The sequence below is a fragment of the Gopherus evgoodei genome, chromosome 2, assembly GCF_007399415.2.
Source record: "Gopherus evgoodei ecotype Sinaloan lineage chromosome 2, rGopEvg1_v1.p, whole genome shotgun sequence".
NCBI lineage: Eukaryota > Metazoa > Chordata > Testudines > Testudinidae > Gopherus > Gopherus evgoodei.
In genome coordinates this window covers 119,017,418-119,035,699 of record NC_044323.1, presented here as the reverse complement: position 1 = coordinate 119,035,699, position 18,282 = coordinate 119,017,418, and the positions used below count along the sequence as shown (strand labels likewise).

The following is an 18,282-nucleotide window of genomic DNA, read 5'->3' as shown; positions in this document are numbered from 1 at the left end:
GCTGCCCGCCCAGGGCAGGTGGAGAGTCTGCCACACCTCCTCACAGCTGCCTGCCTGGCTCCTACCATGGCTGGGAGCCAGTTCTGAGCCGAAACACGCCACACACACATACCCCAGCTGGAGCCATGAGAGAGCCATAGTGGCAGCTGTGGAGAGCCTGGGTCCCTCCGGGGCAGGTGGAGGGACCCAGGCCCCCCACAGCTGTCAGCATGGCTCTCCAGCTCCGAGCCACAAAATAAATAAAGTGACTTTTTAAAAAAATGGGGAGGGGGACAGAAAAACTCAGGATTTTAGTTTTTAGAAACTGAGACATCCCTTCACACACACACACTCGGCAAGTAAAATTCCTGCTTCTGGCACAGTCACCTGTGGGAAGGCTCAGCCAGTGGGCAATCAACCCCTGGGGGCAGAGGCGAGTCACTCCTCAGCGTGCTGCAGGCCTGGCCGGGGCAGCAGAGGGCGAACAGCCATCTCTGAGGTGGAGCGGGGGCTGCCTATGTGCCCCCTGTGTGGAGTCAGGGTGTCGGGGGAAGGGGTCTGTCCAGTCTGGGTTCTGGCCTAGGTGCCTGTCTCAGAGCCAGGAGGGCCCCCCGACTAGCGTGCCTGCTCCCAGACCTCCGCCCAGGATGGGTAGAGGATTTGTGCCGCAGTTCCTCAAAGCTGCCCGCCCAGCTCTTACCATGAGAGCCCTGCACAGATACAAAATTTGTATCTGAATCCAAGCTGATATGCGCAAAAATGGTCCACGGATATAAAGCTGATACCTGCAGATTTGCAGGACTCTAACCACTACCACCTGAGGATCTGCATAGATGTGATGCTCTCCTTCAAATTCCCAAAGGCCCTCAAATACAATCATGTATCTTGCAGTCAGGCTTTCCTTGGTGATAGGCTCAATTATTCCTAGACCATAATTTCAGCTTACATTCAGTATTTATTATGCTGTAAGTGAGGTATCTTTTTGGTATCAGGGTAAAGCTGTAATGGTGGATGCAGTATTTAGTGTCAGCTACTATGGGGCTGGATGTGCTGCATCCGAGGGTTCTGAAGGAGTTGACGGAAGTGATTGCAGAGCCATTGGCCATTATCTTTGAAAATTCATGGAGAACGGGGAAGGTCCCAGATGACTGGAAAAAGGCTAATGTAGTGCCCATATTTAAAAAAGAGAAGGAGGAGGATCCGGGGAACTACAAGCCAGTCAGCCTCACCTCAGTCCCTGGAAAAATCATGGAGCAGGTCCTCAAGGAATCAATTCTGAAGCACTTAGAGGAGAGGAAAGTAATCAGAAACAGTCAGCATGGATTCACCAAGGGCAAGTCATGCCTGACTAACCTAATTGCCTTCTATGAGGAGATAACTGAGTATGTGGAAGAGGGGAAAGTAGTGGATGTGTTATTCCTTGACCTTAGCATAGTATTTCTGCCAGCAAGTTAAAGAAGTATGGGCTGGATGAATGGACTATAAGGTGGACAGAAAGCTGGCTAGATCATCAGGCTCAACAGGTAGTGATCAATGGCTCCATGTCTAGTTGGCAGCTGGTTTCAAACGGAGTGCCCCAAGGGTCGGTCCTGGGGCCAGTTTTGTTCAATATATTCATTAATGATCTGGAGGATGGTGTGGACTGCACTCTCAGCAAGTTTGCAGATGACACTAAACTGGGAGGAGTGGTAGATACGCTGGAGGGTAGGGATAGGATACAGAGGGACCTAGACAAATTAGAGGACTAGGCCAAAAGAAACCTGATGAGGTTCAACAAGGACAAGTGCACAGTCCTGCACTTAGGATGAAAGAATCCCATTCACTGTTACAGACTAGGGACAGAGTGACTAGGCAGCAGTTCTGCAGAAAAGGACCTAGGATTACAGTGGACGAGAAGCTGGATATGAGTCAACAGTGTGCCATTGTTGCCAAGAAGTCTAACGGCATTTTGGGCTGTATAAGTAGAGGCATTGCCAGCAGATTGAGGGATGTCATTATTCCCCTCTATTCAACATTGGTGAGGCCTCATCTGGAGTACAGTGTCCAGTTTTGGGCCCCACACTACAAGGAGGTTGTGGAAAAATTGGAAAAAGTCCAGTGGAGGGCAACAAAAATGATTGGGGGGCTGAAGCACATGACTTATGAGGAGAGGCTGAGGGAACTGGGATTGTTTAGTCTGCAGAAGAGAAGAATGAGGGGGGATTTGACAGCTGCTTTCAACTATCTGAACAGGGGTTCCAAAGAGGATGGATCGAGACTGTTCTCAGTGGTACCTGATGACAGAACAAGGAGTAATGGTCTCAAGTTGCAGTGGGAGGGGGTTAGATTAGATATTAGGAAAAACGTTTTCACTAGGAGGGTGGTGAAGCACTGGAATGGGTTACCTAGGGAGGTGGTGGAATCTCCTTTCTTAGAGGTTTTTAAGGTCAGGCTTGACAAAGCCCTGGCTGGGATGATTTAGTTGTGAATTGGTCCTGCTTTGAGCAGGGGGTTGGACTAGATGACCTCCTGAGGTCCCTTCCAACCCTGATATTCTATGATTCTATATAGGTCCCTCCAAAGGAGGGTTGCTTTAGGCAAATTGTTCCACAGTTTTTCCTTAACCTAAGTCACCAGCCATAAGAATAAATTGCCCAGGTACAGGAAGTTTTCCCAGCCCCTTTTGCATACTATGTCACAGATATTTTACCGCCACACTTATAACAAACCTTTCTGTATGCAGCACAACTTTGTAGGCTATGCACAGTGCTACCCTACTTTATCCAAGTCTTGTTTGTCTCTCTCTTTAGGTTTTGTTTTTAATTTCTTTACAGTGAGGGTGGTGGCACTTGTCCCTTTGTAGTTCTAGGAAGATGAATGACATCTGGTTACTTGTCCTGCCTGCTTGCTGGCCATTTCTCTTTATTGTCTGGTTTCCTAGACAAGTCCCTGCTCTGGAGTAAGGGGAGGACCCATCTTGCCTCAAGGAATCAAACTGCCTTAGTTAGCAAGGGCCAGATCAGATTTTCATAGGTATTTAGACACTCAAAGATGAAGATAGGCGTCTAATGGGATTCTCAAAAGCACCAAAGCAGTTTAGGTGCCTAACTCTCATTGAAAATTTGGCATCAAGAATCCAAACATACAGAACTTACAGGGACAGAAAAATTAGGGGCACCTACAGGGCCGCCCAGAGGATTCAGGAGGTCTGGGGTCTTCAGTGGCGGGGGTCCTTCCACTCCGGGTCTTCGGGGCACTTCGGCGGTGGGTCCTAGAGCAAATGAAGGACCCGTCGCTGAACTGCCACCAAAAACCCGGAGCGGAAAAAGCCCTCACTGACGAATTGCCGCCGAAGACCCGGAGCGGAAGAAGCTCCAGGTCTTCGGCAGCGGGTCCTTCACTCTAGGTGTGTTTGGCGGCACTGAAGGACCTGCAGAAAACTCTTGTGGGGGCCCCTGCGGGGCCCGGGGCAAATTGCCCCAATTGTCCACCTTGGGTGGCCCTGGGCACCTAAAATAGCTTTTCTGTACTTCAGAGTTCAGTAAGTTGGGACTTTCAAGGGCCAGAAGCAAGGGACGTGTCCCATTGCACAGCTGGAACTCTCACTTTTTCAGTTGTATCAAGCTCCCATTACTATTCTAGATGGGTCATGAGATCATCCTCTTCATCATCATGTTCCCATTATGCCTCTGGTGTTTAGGGCAGCAATGAAGCTCCTCCACTCCTGTCTGTTTTTGGCAAGTCTTTCATGGTTCCCCAGCTGTGTTCTAGGTTTTTCAGCTCAGCTTCCTCAACTCTTCGCCATGTATGCAGCTCCGATAAATCTTGAGTTTGGTTTTGGTGTTGTATTTTGATGATTTCCAGGCTGTATTTAAGCTCTTGAAGGTGTTTCTGGCTTTACTGATTTTGTATAGGATGTCCTGGCTTGTTCCACCGTCCTGACTCATGGTGCTGCCCAAGTATGTGAATGTTTCTACATTGGTGAGAACATAATCCTCTATCTGTACTGGTGATGGTGAGGCAATATTAAGGGTCATGATATCTGTCTTATTGCGATTGATCTTCAGTCCAATTTGCTGGCTGAATGCGTTGAGTCAAGTTGTTTTTTCTTGTATATGGTGTTGGGTATGTGATAGGACAACGAGATCATCTGTGAAGTCCAGGTCTTCAAGGAATGAGAATGTGCCATAGGCTGGTCCTGTGCATGCTATCAAAAGCCTTCTCAAAGTCTATGAAGTTTATGCAGAACTGCTGTTGCCATTCTAAGCACTGTTCTATTATGTTTCATATAGTGAAGATCTGGTCTGTGCATCCACGCCCTTTCCGAAAATCTTCTTGCTCTTCTCTTAGAAAACTATCAACTGCCTCTGACATACATGGGACTATGATCTTACACAATACTTTGCTTGGCACACATAAAAGAGTGAAATAATGCCAGTTATTACAATCACTGAGAGCTCCTTTCTTTGGTATCTTCACTATAATCCCATTGGTCCACTCACCTGGCACTTTTTCCCTTTCCCAGACTGATGTAAACAGAAGGGCCAGGATAGATGCTGCTAACTCAGGATTTACCTTGAACAATTCTGCATTCCAGTTATCCCTATCAAGAGCTTTCCCATTTTTTAAGAATTTGATGGCTTGAATGATCTCTTCCTTAGCTGGGGTGTCTATGTTGATATCAAGATCGTCTTCTGCCTCCTGGATGTTTGCTGCTTCTTTAGATGGCTCCCTGTTCAGCAATTCTTTGAAATGCTCTGTCTGGCGCATTTCTTGTTCTTTTTCTGTTATTAGTAGGTGGCCTTGTTTGTCCTTGATGAGAGTATTTGTTGGTGTCTGCTGTTTAACACTGACAAGATGAAAGGCGTTTCCATGTTCAACACAAGCAGCTGCATCCTCTGCTTGTGTTGTCAGATTACACTGCTCTACAGCCAAAATGCTTCTGAAATAAATGTAGTCCAACTTTACTAATTCTGGGTCACTGAGAACAAAAATGATGCTTAAAATTGTTGATTGGCTCTAGTTTTCAAGATATGCTATTGGGTCAGTATATATGACCCTTGACTTGGGACCGGCAGAGGATAAGTGAGTTATAAAGGGAAGGGATCTCAATTTAAACCAGAAATGACTAAAATACATCTTTGACTGGATCTATGAATAAATCTAAGACTGGGTTTGGACAGTACTTGCTTTTTAGGCAAAACAATGAATGATGCAATCTGAAGCTGGTATTGCGTCATACATGATATGAATTGTATCATGTTATTCCTAGAGGTCATGGATGATGCAATTATAATGAAGCTTACGTCACTCTGCTGAACAAATTGCCCTATATCAGCTCTAGAAATCATACAGTGTCGTGCTCTCTTATTTCTCAGTGTTTGATTTTGCAAAGGGACACATTTCTGTTTAGCCAAAGTGAGCAGAGATGCCTCATACTTGTGTGAACAGTGCAGATAACTTCTGCTATGTTTGTGGTGAAGTGACTTTTGCATCACAAAAGCGCAGTATAACCGTTATAGTTAAGAAAGCCTATCACCTTTCTTTTGGCTGCAAAATTGGAGATCAGGACAAGAGGTGGGCCCCACACATATGCTGCAACACTTGTGCAACAAATCTTCACCAGTGGTTGAACAGGAAAAGGAAATCTATGCCTTTTGCAGTGCCGATGATTTGGAGAGAACCAACAGATCATACCAGCAATTGTTACTTCTGCATAGTGCCTCCAGTTAGGAAAGGTGTGTCAAAGAAGAAAAAGTGGACTGTGCATTATCCAAACATTCCATCAGCTATACAGCCGGTACCCCACGGAGGAGGACTGCTGGTTCCTGATGCACCAAAATCATTCTCACTTGAGTCAGACGAGGAAGAGGAAGAGGATGAAACTTCTGGTCCTGAACCATCAATGTCACAGGACCCACATTTTCTCCCATCCTCCTCCTCTGAACCACACCTCATAACACAAGGTGAACTGAATGACCTTGTCAGGGATTTGGAACTACCCAAGAGTAAGGCAGAGCTATTGGGCTCCAGACTACAACAGTGGTATCTCCTGGCAGGCTATCAGGGCAAATGGAGCCCATCCATGTTTGCAGACTATTGCTGGACAGTGACAAGAGATGTTCCATTTAATGAATACAAGAGACAAGCCAAGAAGCCCCGAGTAGACACTGAATAGGACTAAACTATGTACATAATAGTTTTTTGCCTTTTGTTTCATAATAAATTTTATTTATATAACCCTTTTGCTGATTTTTAAAGTGTTACATAAACAGGACAGGTGAAATATTATCATGTAAAGCAGCCATAAACATATGAAAAGACCTAGGTTTACAATTTGTGATTAAAACTCTACTATCTACACAATATACGTAGACATAAAATGTAAAAACTTAAATATCTTAGAAACAGTAGCCAATCAGTTGTTTTAATTGTCATATTTGAATTCAGCACATCAAAATACATAATAAATATCACATTTTATCTCTGAAGCAGACGACTTCTCAAAAATTGTAGACCGGTGTTATCAATATAATGTCATTTGTCCGCTCTCACAAGAGCATAAGAACATATTCATGTCCATAAGAACATAAGAATGGACATATTGGGTCCATCTAGCCCAGTATTCTGTCAACTGATAGTGGCCAGGGTCAAATGCTTCACAAGGAATTAACAGAACGTGGCAATTTTGAATGATCCATCCCTCATTGTCCAGTCCCAGCTTTCGGAAGTTGGAAGTTCATGGACACCAGAAGCATGGGGTTACATCACTAACTATCTTAATAGCCACTGATGGACCTGTGCTCCATGAACTTATCTAATTCTTTTCTGAAGTCAGTTGTACTTTTGGCCTTCACAACACCCCATGGCAACAAGTTCCACACAGTGATTGTGCATTGTCTGAAGAAGTAACTCCTTATGTTTGTGTTAAACCTGCTACCTACTCATTTCATTCAGTGACCACCTTGTTCTTGTGTTATGTGAAGGAGTAAATAATCTTTCCAATTCACTCTCTCCATACTGTTCATGATTTTATAGACTTGTATCATATCCTCCCTTAATCTCTTTTCTAAGATGAACAGTCCCAGTCTTTTTAATCTCTCCTCGTATAGAAGCTGTTTCATATGCCTAATCACTTTTGTTGCCCTTCTCTGCACTTTTTACCAATTCTAACATACCTTTTTTGAGATAGAATGACCAGAACTGCATGCATTATTCAAGGTGTGGGTGCACCATGCATTTATATAATGGCATTATTATTATATTTTTCTTTCCTAACATTCTGTTACCTTTTTCACTGATGCTTCACTTTGAGTGGATATTTTCAGAGAACTATCCACAATGACTCTAAGATCTGTTTCTTGAGTTGTAACAGCTAATTTAGACCCCATCATTTTAAATGTATTGTTGGGATTATGTTTTCCAGTGTGCATTACTTTGCACTTATCAACACTGAATTTCATCTGCCATTTTGTCACCAGTCACCTTTGCAACTCTTCACTGTCATCTTTGGATTTATCTGTCTTGGATTATAAACTATCTATTCACATAATCATACATAGTCACAGCATGGCCCTAGTCACATACTGGGATATTCAGGAGTTTGCCAGTCTATAAAACACAGATGCACAGAAGTTCTGGTAAGTAAACTATTTAGACGCTGAGTAAATCCTCTCCATGTCACACTATCCAGTGCTCTCCCAGTGCACACTTGCACTTGGCTTACTACAGGTAAACTGGAAGAGGGGTAGAGAGTAGATAAAACCTGGCTATGGTCATCCAGAGAAGTTGTTGTTCCCCTACCTAAAAGAAGCAGTACATAACAACTCTAATAGGTCCCTCAAGTTAATCCATCACCTCATCTGGAACAAGCATGTTGGTACAGAAGGAGATAGTCATGCACAGGCAGGACAAGCTGGCATACTGTAATGAGCCCAGCAGATGGTAGCACTTCCAAGCACCAATGGTTCCCTCTCCTAATGATAGGTACAGAAGGCCTAGCAAGGAGTCATCAGTATACTATGCATACACACACGTGCATTGTCCCACAGAGACCCCCTTGGAGTGTGAGGAACTGAGAGACCCCAGGTACCACAAACAGGACACACAAGTAGTGAACAGCCACTAACCAGCCAGGAACTTTCACCTAGGACACCCACCATAAACAGCTGATCAACAGATAGTATCAGACTCCTGACAAGGATACAGAATCATCACCTGGAGCTGGCAAGGCAACCCTCCCAACATACAAACGACCCAGCCAAATAACCACCAACACACAGGATGTGGTGGTCGTTTCAAAAAACTCCAGGGGGCACTCACACTGAAAAGCAACAGCCATCCCTTCTAAGGCTAGACAAAATATTAGGGGTGAAATTCCATGTTGCTCCACATACAGTTTCCCAGTTCTAATGTTTGTGAATGCACCTCCCAGTACAGTGAAGAGAACCATGTCCAAAACGGAAACTAACAGAAACAACACAGATAAACCATTCAGACAAGAAGAAAATCCAATACAACATCCCACCGAGATTGACCCTGGGGAAACAGGCCAGACCATGTCCAATACAATATCTCTGCAGATATCTGTGTTGCTGACCCAGGAAATGGTGCATACACACAATATTCCTAAACTTCATAACAAATCTGTACCCAGCACCGGGTTTTTCTGAGACAAGTCATCTCACTCCACAACACCTCTGACACAGTAAAACCCTTTCTCCCAAGGCGCTGGAAGATGTTTCTACAGAAAAAAAGAGTCTGGTTACCTCAAAGGGCCTGCTATAAAGCGAAAAGTGGACAGATGGCTGGACTGATGAAGCAGGATCATAAGCAATATGTCAATTATTACCAATGATGCTGGATCAATGTATGGGACTGAATGGGAAGTTCACAGACAAGGCAGACCCTCTGGCAATATTACAGGAAAGCTAGCAGCTGACATGGCCTGTCAGAAAATCAATTTGCAGCAGAGAGCTGCTATATAAGTGAAATCAACCTGAAACAAAAATCAGACCAATGTTGTCAAAAATAATGAGGCAAGGCAGTTCACAGAGTCTGGGGGTGAAGGTGAGGGTGGAAGAATTAATACATGGAGAGAGAAAAACATCCCAACCTGTACATTTCTTTTCTCTGAAATAATGGGTGTGATTCACCCCTTGGTTGCTCAAACTGTTTGCCAAGATAACTCCACTGAAGTCAATGGAGATACCATGGGGTAGAACTGGAGTAAAGCAGTGGTGAAGCTGGCCCAATATGACTCTTCAATGTGTCCCAAGCTGCAGGACACCTAGGCTTTGGCTACGCTAACACTTTTGTCGGCAAAACTTTTGTTGGTCAGTGCTGTGACACCCCTTCGACTGACATAAGTTTCACCGAAAAAGAACCGGTGTGGATAGTGCTGTGTCAGTGGGAGACACTCTCCTGCCGACGTAGCTACCACCACTTGTTGGAGGTGGTTTAATTATGCCGGAACGAGAGCGCCCTCCCACCGACATAAAGCGGCTACACGGGAGACCTTACAGCGGTGCAGCTGCAGTGGTACAGCTGTGCTGCTGTAAGGTCCATAATGTAGACATAGCCCTAGTTTGCATTTTGCATCAATGTTCACATCTCCTCTCTCTGGATATCTCCCCTTTGAGAGCCCCTAGTGGGCATCCAGGGCAGAAAACTCAGAATTCAACAATTTCTGTATAGATTCTCACCAAAAACCTGTATTTAAATAACTCTCACTAGATAAAATGGTAACACCCAACAAGATGTGCCAAACACAGAAATGTGAATGCTGAACATTGTAGAATTAGTTATAATTCATAAAATTCAATAGCCCTTTTTGACTATATATACACACACAGACACACTTCTGTAGCAAATAACCAAAATCAGAAAGAAGAAAAAAGTTTTTAAGAGCAATGGGTGAAAAATTTGGCTTCTACCAACATATATGCAAACTGTCCCTGATATTTCATCCGTTAAAACTTGAGTTTTTAATTAAAAAACAAAACACGCCCCCCCCCCACACCAAATCAACAAGCTTCTGTTCGCAGGTAAAGAACCCTGAAAATTAGAATAACAAGATTATTTAAGATCCAGTTGCTAGTCCATTTTGAACTGTGAACCTAACCAAAAAAGTAGGCTTACTCAACTTCAAAACAGTCAATAAAACACACAAAAAGTGCTAAATACACCTCTACCCCGATATAATGCAACCCAATATAACACGAATTCAGATATAACGCGGTAACGCAGCTCTCTGAGGGAGCGGGGCTGCGCGCTCCAGTGGATCAGTACGTCAGCGTGTCTGGCTCTGACACGCTGCTCTGAGCGGCATGTTAAGGGTGCCAGGCCAGGGCCAAGGGGTGGGATAAGGGGCAGAGGGTCTCGGGGGGTGATCAGGGGACAGGGAGCAGTGGGGAGCCACAGCCCGAGGAGGGGAGCTGCAGTGCAGGGGAACATCACACGGGCTCCAGCCAGCACCGAGAAGTTGGGGAAGACTGGTCCACGCGGGGAAATTGCAGGTCCAGGGCACGGAGAGGTGCCTGTCCTAAAGGGCACCGTGCAGGAACCCCTGTCCCAGCGCTGGACGGCTTGGCACACAGCGGGCCCAGCTGGCAGGCTGTGCCCCACTCGCAGCAGCGCCAGGCAGGCTCTCTGGGTCCATAGAGCGCCGGACTACCTGCATGCAGTCAGGGGCTCTGTGCGCCCCGGTGAGCAGCTGGCCACAATGTCCTCACCAGAGACGGGCTGCACAGGGCTCTGCGGAGGAGAGACGGGCTGAGTGCGGGCATGCATGGCAGGAGCTGCCCGCCGATGGCTCACCCTCCCACTGCACCACGTGGGCACGGGGTGGGGAACAGGAGCACGCGGGCACCTCGGGCAAGGCTGCCCGTCCTGCTCCCCCTTGAGGACTCAGTCGTCGTGCCAGGCTAGGTACGCTCTGCGGACAGGGCAGCAGCCGCCGGGCCAGTTCCCCCTGCCCCACCCCGACGGGGCTTGCCCCAGCTGATCTGGTAGTGCAGGTGTGAGCATTTCCGTGTGCCGGCTCCCCAGGTCCTAGCACCCATCCTGGTGTGGAGCATGGCTCAGCGTGGGAATCCCAAGGGTGATTAGCAACGGGGGGGTTGGACGGGTTGGGGGTTCTGAGGGATCAGTCAGGGGGCGGGAAGTAGGTGGGGACTGGATGGGGGCAGAGCTATTACGGTCTAGTAATAATGGAGATGCTCGAGGCCAAAGCAAGTTTAATATAATGTGGTTTCACCTATAACGCGGTAAGATTTTTTGGCTCCCGAGGACTGCGTTATATCAGAGTACAGGTGCATTCGATTACAGCAGTGGCTTACTCCTAAACATATATTTATTTCACCTGTTTAGATAACTGTTCCTCACAAAGTTTGTAGAGTGTGTAAAATTTTCGACTAAGGATTTGATTGTCTCGGAAACCTGCACTTGCCAGCTTGACTCTCATAATGATACCACGGTCAGGCACCATCATAGCTACTGTACGGAACTGAATCTTTAGATTTTCTGGAAGTTCCTGTCGCCCTGCATAACCAGGATTCTGAAAGACACAGAGTGCAAAATAATAAATTATCATTTACTCTCAGTGTGAGCAGAGAGTTTATTTTTTTCTGGATATTACTTGACATAAACACAGGAGTGAAAGAATATGACAATCAGAGCATACAGCACTCACATACCATTATCCAATTTCATCTAAAATACTGCAGCTCATGCAATATGTAATATCACACCCCTATTCTGAGACAATGGAAATGTCTACTAAACGTGTTGCTTTGGCTAATCACAATAATATTATTAATATTTTTAAAAGTAAACAATTTTAAAATAAAGATAAATGCCTCTATCTTCATTTATGATTGAGGAACACTCAGCACAGCTTTATGCTCCCCTGTCTCTGTACCCATTATGCTGGCAGGCAGAAGTTGTGCACTGCTGCCCTGCTCAAGAGGAATCCTCCAGTGGCCAATTAAACTGGATCTTAGGCAGCTTTGTGCCACCCCTAAATACTGGAGGGCCAACACCAAACATTCTAAATTCTGATGAAGAGGTTGATGAGACAGTCTATAGTGGGTCTTCAAAAAGCCAACTGTGACTCCTTTTTTTCGTTCCTGTTTGTAAAAATATTTAGTGCTTGGATTTCGAATCAGCCTGACAAGTTTTCAATACCCAATTAAAAAAACCACTCTGAAACATGTGGTTTATGATGGAAATATGACTCGTATTCAGTACAGCAAGTCTTATGTTCCTATTAGAGATAAGGGCAACAGAGGATGTCAATATTATTTATGAGCCCGCACACTATCAGTCAAATCCTGATTCCTTTACTCATACATGTAGTTCCATTGACTGCATACAAATAGTCCCATAAGACTATTTTGTGGGTAAAGGAACCAGGAGTCTGTCCTCTGATGCTATGATTCACACACACATACCATAGTCAGAAATATGCCAAATTCTCTGTCCATGTCAACAACATCACCATCAGTAAAGATGAACTGGAGCTTCTTATTTTTCTTACACTGCAGCACAATATAGATCTGCTGAGCAGCTACTGATAGAACAGGAAGTTCAATGCGATTAAATTCATCAAAGCAACCCCATGCACCTGACTGGGCCAAACCTATGAGAAAATGACGGGGGGGGAGGGGGAACCACAAGAATTATGTTAGACATATTACATCAGGCCATACATAAAGGACAGTATATTTTGGATATAAAATGTAGCATGAGAAAAACTAGGAGAACGTGATAAAACATAAGGAGGAAAAACTCAAAATAAATCAGCTTACCCATTAGAACTACTCAGGGAAACACTCCTCAATAAAATAGATGTAAGGACACCTTTGCAGGGAATCCTATGCTTTTACAGCTACCATTATCAAAGCCAGAGACCACTGTAAATATTATATTTATATACAGCACCTATGGGCAAAAAAAAAGGCCCACCATCCTTTGCAGTGCATGGAAAACCAAGAGTTCATGGGGCCAAGAACAGGATTGTATGAAGTTGTGTTTGAGGGGGTTCACTTGAAGTAGAGCTTGGGACCACATCCAGATATCATTGCACTCCTGATAGCACCACAACTGTACTCAGCTTTTTATAGTAACCAATGCACATAGCAAGAACTGAATGGAAAACAGAGTTCTCCTCCTGAAGAACTAACAATCTGAAGTCACACACCATTACAAAAAATGCACATAACAGGCCATGGAGTGGAATTGTGGCCTGATGTTATAAACTTCTTGGTACAGGTGTACTTTTAAAAAAGTTCAAATCCCTCCATTTCTGCATCAAGTCCAAGTCACCAGGCTCATAGCAGAGGATTTTACAGTTATGGATGAGGGAAGAAATTCTCCCCCAAGTTGTGGTGTGGCAGTGAAGGTGCTGTACTAGCCCCTTCTGCTATTTCACTCCCACCTCAAGAGAGGCAACAGCCAGTAAATGTGTGCAGGAGCTGATCCACTGTCTCTTTTCCTCAGTTGTGCAAGTAAAGAGTATTTCTTGCTGGTATACTGCACTCATGGGAGGGACACAAAGGGGTGGGCACGTGACCTCCTCATGTGACCCCTCCTGCGTCACCCCCAGCCTGGGGCCCCACGCTCTCCCTATCCCCTCCCTATGATCCACATCCATCCCATGTTACCTGTGGGGGCAGGGCCGGCTCCAGGCACCAGCTCAGCAAGCAGGTGCTTGGGTCGGCCAAGGGGAACGGACGGCACGTCAGGCTCTTCAGCGGTACTTCGGCAGCAGGTCCCTCAGTCCCTCTCGGAGGGAAGGACCTGCCACTGAAGAAGAAAGTGGCGCAGTGGAGCTGCTGCTGATTGCGATCACGTTTTTTTTTCTTTTTTTGTTTTTTTTCGCCGCTTGGGGCAGCAAAAACCCTGGAGCTGGCCCTGTGGGGGGGGCAGGGGGAGGGGACTCTGTCCTCCTCCCGCTGCACCTGAGACTTCTGCTGTACAGACCCTGGGCAGGAGGACTCAGGAGATGAAGCTGCATGGAAGGGCTGGGGACAGTACAGCCATGCCGGAGGAGCTGCTAGTGTTCTGCTCCTTTCCCCACTGGGAACTGCAGCAGGGAAAGGAGCAGAACGCCGGCAGTTCCTCCAGCAGCTGTACTGACCCCAGCCTCGCACCCCCAGCCCTGACCTCCAGCAGGGCTATTATACAGATGGAGGAGACACAGCTGCATAGAAGGGCAGGGGGTGGGGCTGGGGGTGAGCTCCTTCTCTATCTTTCCGATACACCATACCAGCTATAAATATCTTACTGGTACATCAAGCATTACCGTACTTGCACCACTGTCACTCCTCTCACAACCCACTGCTGCCCCATCTCCAAACCTTGATGTACTTGGAAAGAGGGAACCTTAGCAGGTACTCCCTGTGGAGCGGCCTCTGTGCAGACTCAGGGTTTGGCTACACTTGCAGCTGTACAGCGCTGGGAGTTAAACCTGTTTTCGTACAGCTGAGTAGGGAAAGCGCTGCAGTCTGTCCACACTGACAGCTACCAGCGCTGCAGTGTGGCCACTTTTGCAGCATCTGCAGCAGCATTGGGAGCAGTGAATTCTGGGCAGCTATCCCAGTATTCAAGTGACTGCAACGTGCTTTTCAAAAGGGGGGTGGAGGTAGGGTGGGGTGGGGTGCAGTGTAACAGGGAGCGTGGAGGAGAAAGAGAGTGGATTTTTGGAGCCAACACTGTCAGCACCCTGCCTTGCAAGTTCCGACCCCCTCCCACACCCCTCTCTCACTCACTGAAAGCACACAGCAGCTGTTTGTTTTTTTCCCTCACAGACCAGATAAGCAGCCCCACCAAAACGGACTCCCCCTCCTACCCACCGCGCTGCTTCTCTCTCCTCAAGACCCCTCCCTCCCCCTCTCTCCAAGCAAACACTAGCTGTGGGCGTTCCAAAGGAAGGCCCTCTGCCCATTCACAGCAAACAGGAGCTGTGTTTGTTTTTTTGATAAGCAGCTTCGGGAGCCCGGAGTTCACAACAAAACAAAGAGAGGCATCACAACAAAACAAAGAGAGTTATCTTCACTTTAAAGGATTATGGGAAGCTTCCGGAGGTCAGTCACAGCGTACTAAGATTATTCCCTGTTTACACTGGCACCCCAGCACTGCAGCAGCAGCGCTATACACTTTATTCCTCTCAGGGAGGTGGAGTACAAGCAGCGCTGTAGCCACGGAGATACAGCGCTGTATGTGCCTTGCCAGTGGGGACGGGGAGTGAGTTACAGCGCTATAAAGCCACCAACAGCGCTGCAACTCTCAAGCGTAGCCAAGGCCTCACTAAACCCTGCCTGCTCTTGTGCAGCAGAATATCCCCCATTCTCCCGCAGGAAGGATCTCCATGGACATCTGGATTTAACCCAGACAGTAGTTTGGAGCAGAAGATGGCTAACTCCTGGTAACGACTGATTGAGAGGCCAGTCCAAGTATAGAGGGGGGCATGGAGGAAGGTATTACATCGAGAGTGGATAAAGAAATGAAGATCATTGTGCAGTAGAGGGAGTGACCTGGGATGAGATGGGAAGAGAGAAGACTAGGGCTGTAAGCTAGAATGGAGCTGTGGAATGCTTTAAAGACAAGGACAAGAAACTTAAACTGAGCAAAAAAAGAGAGAGAGAGAGAGAGAGAGAGAGAGAGAGAGAGAGGGAAGGAGCCAGGACAAAGATTTAAGATATGGGGAAAGAGTTGAGAGGGAAATGACATTGGCGGCATCCTTTTGGAGAGACTGCAGAGAGAAGGGATGAGATACAGAGAGGCCAGAGGTTCAAACTGTCATGGTACCCAAGGAGGGAGAAATAGAGAATGTGGCTATTCAACCAGAAAGACTATTTACAGCAATTTTTTAATATAGTACTATTTTATATTCTTTATATGGAATGCTCTATTTAAAAACATTCTCTAACATGCAATCACTATAAGAAGAAAACAGACAGGGCCCTGTATATGTCATGTTTCTCTATATTTATATTTTGTATTTTTCCCTCCTCAGGTACCATATGAATGCCATATTATCCAGCCCTTGCCACAAAACTGTCTGACAGAATCTAAGCTTCCATTTACAAATTTTGTTAGCCATTATTGTTATGAAAAAAATCTTTACAAACATAAACCAACTCTCAATCAATGTAGGGCTATCTCCCTGCAGTGTGAAATAATATTAGAGTTGTGTGCAGTACTATTCATCTCAATGGGTGGCTAACAATGGAATCTAAAATGTACAATTCAAAACCTGACTCAGGAGAGCATTTGTATTCAGGAAGGGTGCCTAAGCATGTGCTCAATTTTAAGCATGTGCTCAAGTGCTTTGCTTAAAAGGGGAGGGGGATTTAAAAGCATGCTTAAATACTTTTCTGAATCCGGGCCCAAATGTCAACTCTGTTAATTACTTCACTGCTGATATGTTTAGCAGGAACATCCAGCTAATATGTTTATGTTTATCACAATGACAAGCTTCTTCTGAAAACCTCAAATATCCAAAACCCAAAATACCCCAACCTAGCTGCCAAAAACTCCAGCTTTAGCCCTGAGGATATCTAAAGCAGTTACTCACTGTCCATACAGAAACATGCAGTCTATTGAAAGCGTTAAACATTGAGACAGTGGAAATGGAAATTGAATTTAATATCAAAATAAAATGCACAGGGGTTTTTATACTGGGTATATTTTTTCCTTTTCGTATTTAATTTAAATTCTTCCTTTTTAATTTAAATAAAGCTGCTACAGAATTTTTCATCTGTTGCACCAAAGTGCTGAGGAATCCAGGGCCTTTCTGCAGAATTTAGGTCTAACTTGCCCCAGATTACATGAGGTGTAGAAAACATCTGTCTCATACATATATACTAGCCAAATCTATGATGAGATATGTAACACTCAGGGGTGGCTCCAGGCACCAGCATGCCAAGCACATCCTTGGGGCGGCAAGCCGCGGGGGGCGCTCTGCTGGTTGCCGCGAGGGCAGCAGGCAGGTTGCTTTCGGCGGTATGCCTGCAGAGGGTCCGCTGGTCCCGCGGCTTCGGCGAACCTCCCACAGGCATGCTGCCAAATCCACTGGACCAGGGACCTCCCACAGGCAAGCCACTGAGGGCAGCCTGCCTGCAGTGCTTGGGGTGGCAAAATACCTAGAGCCGCCCCTGGTAACACTGGCTTTGGCAGGCCACATTTCACTTTATTAATTAAGAACCTAGTTTAATTTCACCACCGGAGCTTTTAAAAAGAACATAACAGAAATAAAACTCAGAGTCTTATAACTGGTTAGGACAAAAAAGGTTAAACGTGTCAGGAAACCTACTCCCTGCTCCTCCCCTCCCCAGCCAGCAGACCTTTATCAACAAAGCATATGTCCTACAAGAGGCATTAGTGGCTCTGTGATGTTGAACTATAGTATGTTCAGGGTCCTCACATTTTTCATGCCAATGTTTCATGCCACAGGTGAAATAAATCAAGGGCTGATTTTACAGATTCTGCAGAAGCTCTTTTCCCACAAAATTCCAAGAAACTGAAAATACTCAGTTTTTTGTGCATATGCATTTACATACAACACACAATATGTTAATATAGACATAAATTGCATTCTTTGGGTGAGAGCATCCCTCTGGTGTTAAAAAGTGTAGCAGGGGACTCTGGTAAGAAATCTTTATGAGGATTTCATCACAGCATCCCATGGAAAGGAGGGATTGACCCCTCTGCATAAAAGGCCACAGGGCCATTCCCAAACTTGGCAGATCTACATGGAAGCCCAATGCTTCTACAACAACTCTGGGCCCCAGCAGGCTGCTCCTTGTCACTCTGGCTGCAGTGGCTTCTAGGACTCCAGAGGGAGACTGTAGAAGAGTTATTAAAATTTGGGGCTGTATTACTTTTTCCATGTTTCTTCACAAACCTGGACACAATGGATGATATGCAAACCCACCTGGCTCACCCAGGTTTCTCCTCCCAAGCGTACACTGTTAGGCCTCCTTAGGGTCCATGTGTGTGCCGGGGTTGCGGTGGAAGAAAACCATGCCAAAGAGAGGCTGAGCCTAATTCTGGGTAAAGAGAGGAGATCTTTCCACAGAGGGTCCTCACCATGTATGGAACTAGGGAAGGGAGATGATCCAGTACTTCCATTGTATCTCAGTTAACTCGTCCACGTGAATGGCTAACTCTTTCTAATGTGATGGCTTTTTTAAAGATATGATGGAGCCAATTCCCCACAGTGCTACGCCGGTTTTAAATCTGAAATTCCATTAATTGTAATGGTGGTATACTGGCGTAAATTGGATGAGCAGAGTGATGAATCCACCTCATACCTTCATT

At 45.8% G+C, this 18,282-nt stretch overlaps 1 protein-coding gene across 2 annotated transcripts in view; it reads right to left on the bottom strand.

Annotated features, from left to right (window-relative positions):
* The window catches only part of LOC115646112 (dynein heavy chain 5, axonemal-like), a 297,132-nt gene that overhangs the window by 150,785 nt on the left and 128,065 nt on the right, over positions 1-18,282 (bottom strand). For both annotated transcript variants that reach the window (XM_030551608.1, XM_030551609.1), the window contains 2 exons: positions 12,411-12,598; positions 11,321-11,515 (listed from right to left, as the gene is read on the bottom strand). In XM_030551608.1, coding sequence (XP_030407468.1) covers positions 11,321-11,515; positions 12,411-12,598 — 383 coding nt within the window. The remainder of the gene's footprint in view (positions 1-11,320; positions 11,516-12,410; positions 12,599-18,282) is intronic.